Below are 6,000 nucleotides of genomic sequence, written 5' to 3' on the forward strand. Positions count from 1 at the left end.
ATTTCGAAAAAAGTCAGTATAGTATGTCATAAAATGTCAAGAAAGTCAGTATAGCATGTCATGAAATTAAAAAAAAATCAATAGTATATTATGTCATAAAAATGTAAAAAAAAGTCATAGTATAGTATGTCAAAAAAAGTCATAGTATAGTATGTCAAAAAAAGTCATAGTATAGTATGTCGAGAAAAGGTCATAACAAAGTCTTAGTATTTCACGTCGAAAAACGTCATTGTACATTCTACAGATTAGGTGTCCCTAAAGAACCGTGTCTAACAGTAGTTCCGCATTACATTAATTAATTAATTACATTAATTAAGTTTTATTTATTTTGATGCCGTGTATTCTCCGTGTAAATTCATGTACCGAACCGAGATGCCCGTACCGTTTCGGTTCAATACGAATACACGTACCGTTCCACCCCTACTACAGTATGGTCTAGAGCAGGAGTCACCAACCTTTTTGAAACTGAGAGCTACTTCATGGGTACTGAGTCATACAAAGGGCTACCAGTTTGATACACTCTTCTGAAATAACAAATTTGTTCAGTTTGCCTTTAGTTATATATGATTATTAATGATAGTCATCTATGTGAAGACACTGATCACGTTAATGATTTCTCACAATAATTATCAACAATGACTTAGCAAGGTGGGAAACAGATAATAGCAATATTCAATTTTCATTTTTAGAACAGGCCAGAGGGCTACTCATGTGGTCCTTGGGGGCTACCTGGTGCCCGCGGGCACCGTGTTGGTGACTGGTCTAGAGGATATAATATATATGAGAATGTCTTACAAAATACACTCTATTAATTTGAGATGAGAAGTGATTTTAAGGCAGTACAGACAGCTCAGAGAACACAAAGGTAGAAATTCTTTTTTAGCTTTTTTTCCCCTGGAGGCATACTAGCATGTAAATTAACCTACTAATACCTTTTTAATGCTTTTAGATCTAGGTATAAGTGTCCTTTTCCATGAAAACAAACTGTTTGTCTGAAAACTGTCAACCAGTTGTATGGTTAATATAGATCCGTTTAAATCCTTTTCTCCCATACTCTCTGTGTGAGGAGTTTTTAAATAGTTACCATGGTTAACAGAGAAACTGACATTGTCTGAGGAGTGTAGAATAGTTTTAGCGCTCATACAGTCCTCCACTGTATGAGAGGTAAAAACTTTTCAACACTGGTCAGGAAATGTCAGTATCTCTATTAACTATGTTAACTATTAAAAAACTACAAATACAGTGAGAGTATGACAGACAACTTTCTAGACTGATCTATATTATCTATACTAGTTCAGCTACTGTAACTACATTGCAATTGTGGTAGTTTATACTGCAGTTGTTTCAAATGCCGCTCTTTGACTCGCTTTAATCTCTCCAAACAGCAAAAAGCCAAAGAGACCTCAGAGACAGAGGCAACAAAACAACCGACTAAAACCTCTGACTCTCGCCTACGACGGGGACACGGACATGTAGTCCTCCGGGAGACGCTTCACCGAGCACTTCACCTGTCATAGAGACCCACTTCATCACGCCATTACAGTGAGGGATACGGATGTTTGCAGCGTGAATGGACACGTCACAGAGCGGAGAAATTACAGAAAATCCTCTTAGCAGAGACACTGGTGGAGTTTAACCATGTCAAGTAGAACTCCATTCACTCCCTTCTTTTGAAAAAAAAATGTTTTTAAGTATTTTCTTTGGCAAGAGCCTTCGTGACTTCCACCATGATCAATGAAATGCCTTTTTTTTGCCCCCTACACATCCATATTACTTTAAAGAAAAGATTCAGATACAGGAGAGTCTGGTGCAGAAAACAGACCCAGCTCTCATTCTGCCTCTGAGCATGGCAGCACAAGCTCCAACTCTTCCCCCGCGCTTTTCCGCTTGTCCCTAAAAAATGCTGAGTAGCTCGAGGCTTAGGATGCTCTGACGGTTCGTATGTTGCCAAAAGTCACCGCAGGGAAGAGGAGGAGGGAGAGGAAAATCTCCATAAAGAGGTTTGGATTCCTTTTTCTCAATCCTCAACTGGGTTTTGACTCAAATCTCTTTTACAGTCTTGAACAAAAGTGAGGCATATTTTCTCTTCTTTTTTTGCTTGATTTAGAGGCACACAGGCCTGTGTTTGTGGGATAAACAGATCTGTACGATGCTGATGGAGGAGTAGTCTGCAATCAGTTGTTCATGGAAACTACTGGCTGCCTGCCTCCACCCTTTCTTTGTTTCAGGCTCTACATTGCACTATATTAGTGCAGCATGATATGCATATGTGACTTCTACCTTCTATTGCCATAAAACACTGCCTCTCCCACAGACTAAACTATAAAGCAGAGGAACAGCTACTGGAACGCGGAAACATTCAAAGGAAAACGACGGCAACAGGAAAAGATGCTTAGATGTGTCACATTCTACAAAACCGATGTGAATCTCAAGTAAATATATGTATAGATTTTATTTCTCACAACAGATTTTTTTGGTTGTAGTAAAGTACCTTTTGTGGTTTGTAGATTTCGTCTGGTGTTATCACTTTTATTTCTGCCCAGATGCATTTAAAGATTTAACTACAATATCAACAGGTGACATCTTTTAATTAATCACCTGCTTTATAATTCTTTTTAACCATAAAAATTCAGAATCAATTCAAATTATTAACTTTTTTTACCTACACTGCTACATTGTGGGAAACATTTAAAGTGATAGAAAGAAAGAAAGAAAAGAAAGAACAATAAATGTAAACCATGTCATGCAAATGTCATTTCTGCCTTACTGACAATAACTGAATACTAACAGTCCTGTAATACAGTTTTTATTACTTGAATGGGGCACATTATACGCTACACTAAATGTAGACATAAAGAAGACTAACATTTCTTTTGAGGTCACGTTTGCAAGACATACTTTAGAGTTTTTAAAACTTTTTCATGTAGTAATCCATATCATAGGAGCTCTATCGTTTTTCAGTCACTACATGAGGTGAAATATAGTTAAAAAAAACAATCTGTACAAAGAAATTATACAACATGTTAATAATAACAATAATAATAATAAGAGAACACGCTTCTGCTGAGTTCAACGTAAAAGCAAACTGGTGTGGAGAATGTTTACTTTTTTGTTGTGGGATTTGTAAATAACAGGGATTTTTTTATTTTTTTTGGAAAAAAAATATTACAGTATGTGTACATTTATTTTGTATTGCACAGAAAATGTTTAGTTTGAATATTGCAAAGTGTGTGTGTGATATTGCTGATTGTTGTAATCATGATGCAAGTTGTATGTTATGAAAAAAAAAAAACAGAAAGAAAAAAGAATCAGAAAAAGACTAAAAAGGCTCAGCCGTTTTGTACAGGTTGTTTATATGTATGGGACGAATTATTGAAAATAAACAAGGACACGGTTGTAAACACACAAAGAAAGTTATGGAGCCATTTTGTTATATGTTCGCAAGAGAGCAGAACCCCTTAATAAAAATGTTTAAAATTGGCATTAAAAGATAAGGCTGGTGTTTTCTTACATATTTTGTTCATTGTCAACAAATCTCATGATACTCAGATAGCAACAATCTGTCAGTCTGTCTCTTAATTATAGCCTGACGGATACTGGATTTTTGAGGCTGATACTATTAAGAGTTATTTAAGAGTAAAAAAAAAAATGGAATATATATTGTCTAATAGTAATTATTTTAAATAGGGCTGTCAAAATAATGCGTTAATTTCGATTAATTAATCTGAGAAAAAATAACGTGTTAAAAAGATTAACGCAGATTAATCCATTCCATATTGACGTTTGCATACAGACGAAAATCTGGTGCCACTGATATGTCTGCGCTTCTCTCTGCTGCTCTGAAACAGACGTTACAGGAAACACAAACCCCGCTGCATGTGATGCTAGTTAACATTATACTCGACAGCAGCTAACGTTAGTCTACCGCTAGCTAGTAGCTGGATTAAACACGGTTAAAATGCTGACAGCTAACGCTAAACGGTGTAAAGTTTGACTGTGTTTTACTGTAGAGGATTCAACACCGGGATGTAACAATCTGCAGCTGCCGTCGGAGAAACAACGCAGCCGGTGCGTTCAATGAAACTGGTAAACTACAGCCTCGTGGTGCATTTGAAGTTATTGTAAATGTCCTTTTCCTATCTGGTTGTTGTTTCTGTTGTTCAACAGCAATTTACTAGTGAAATAAGTTACTGTTATTGTTATACATTATTATTAAATCATTTAATTTTGACCATATGGTCTTAGCAATAAACAAGCCGTTCTTTAATGTTACCAACTGTTGTTTAGTACCCTTTTTTTTCTTTTCTTTTTTTACTTTCTTAAAAAGTATCGGTTCAGGCACCGTTAATTATGTATGCGATTAATTTCGATTAATTAATCACAGAGTATGTAATTAATTAGATTCTATTTTTTAATCGATTGACAGCCCTAATTTTAAACATAAACACAAAGCATGAAGTAGTCCGGCTGACAATGCTGGGATAAAGCCTTACATCCCCTTCCACTACCTATTTTGAAAGGGCACTGTTGCTGCATCCGGGGCTTAGCGCCGCTCAGGACGGTTGTGATTGATTTAAAGAAATACAAACAAGCCAGAGCTATCCCAGATTTGAGTGTAGCCAGACCATACTCCAGTGTTAACACATTGCTTTGGAGATCTGGCAATGCAAGACTAACCATCTTTTTTTTAAAGAATTGTGACCAAGATGGTGAGACACAATTAAAAATAAACTTGTAAGTGCTCTCTGGGGGACAAACTATCTAATGGTGAAACGCTTTCTGCCACAAGTTACAATCTAATTTGGCATTTCTGTACTGCAGTTTATTTTACTTATCGGCTGGCATATACATCGATTTATCTCTCTATACTTTCCAACTTCCCTAGCCTGTCTGTGGCTCTTAAGTCCAGTCGTTCCTTCTGAAGACATTATTCTCAGAAATATATAGTTGAAATTTGAATTTCTTTTCTTTTAAAGGCTCAATCATTTCCTAAAACAGTAGGGTGCTAGTTTTTTTTTTTTTTTTTGGTTTTTACAAATGTTATATAAACAGGACTAAATTTGTTGGGGACTATTTTGTGTATTAATCTACACATTAAGTGCTCTAGTGAGTATTGGAGCTCTATGGCACAGAATATATATATATACAGAATAATATATTGAAGGTTTTGGCTACACAGATTTGTTAGTATGATTAATTCATTGTCTTTTCATGGGATTTGTTGACAATAAGAAAAATAAAGAATATCACCAGAAGTATCCTTTTAGGTTGAAAGACATGAAATAAGTCACTTAAAGAAGTAAACACGTAAATACGAGCCAAAATCATCAAATGTGAGTCCCTAAAGGTAGCTCAGTCTGCTCTTACAGTAACAGGGTTTTAACTTGTTCATTAAAAGGTGTATTTAAGCAGCTTGTCCACCAAGTTTACAAATGAACAATAACTTTTAGCTTTTGATTTAAAGTTAAGGTGTGTTAGGTGTTCTAACAAAGATGCTTTTGTGTTGCATTATGGGATGTGTAGGAGCCAGTGTTTATGAAGCTTGACCTATTTAAAAAACATAAAGTCAGCATCCGTTGCTTCGTTTTTGACTAGTTTTAAAATGTGTCTCTCACAAGACCACCAACTTTAAGAAATTGTGATAATAAAATTGCTTTAGTCCTCTACAATAGAGATGTCTGTCTGAGACAAAAATGTCTTTGACAGTATTCAACGTTACTAATAATAATAATTACTTATTTTATTTATTAGTTGTAGTAAAAACAAAACTGATTTTCATAAGAAACCTAATTTGAATATATATATATATATATATATATATATATATATAAAAAACGCAGAATATATTAGCTTGTGTTATTTGGCATAAAAACTTACACAGCCTAATTTAAATAAGTGTCTTACTTCTGCACGTTAGGAGTGATAAGTGATTGTTTTGAGAAGAATCCGTTACTGAAAGGTGCAACTAAATACTACAAGTCATTTCATACAGTTTGTACT

At 35.1% G+C, this 6,000-nt stretch overlaps 1 protein-coding gene across 1 annotated transcript in view; it reads left to right on the plus strand.

Annotated features, from left to right (window-relative positions):
• Positions 1 to 3,476, plus strand: part of thsd7ab (thrombospondin, type I, domain containing 7Ab) — a 123,133-nt gene extending 119,657 nt beyond the window's left edge. The window contains exon 29 of the mRNA XM_078251752.1: positions 1,386 to 3,476. Coding sequence (XP_078107878.1) covers positions 1,386 to 1,476 — 91 coding nt within the window. The 3' untranslated portion in view covers positions 1,477 to 3,476. The remainder of the gene's footprint in view (positions 1 to 1,385) is intronic.
• Positions 3,477 to 6,000: the final 2,524 nt, after the last annotated feature.

Source organism: Sander vitreus, chromosome 6 (genome assembly GCF_031162955.1).
Source record: "Sander vitreus isolate 19-12246 chromosome 6, sanVit1, whole genome shotgun sequence".
Classification (NCBI taxonomy): Eukaryota; Metazoa; Chordata; class Actinopteri; order Perciformes; family Percidae; genus Sander; species Sander vitreus.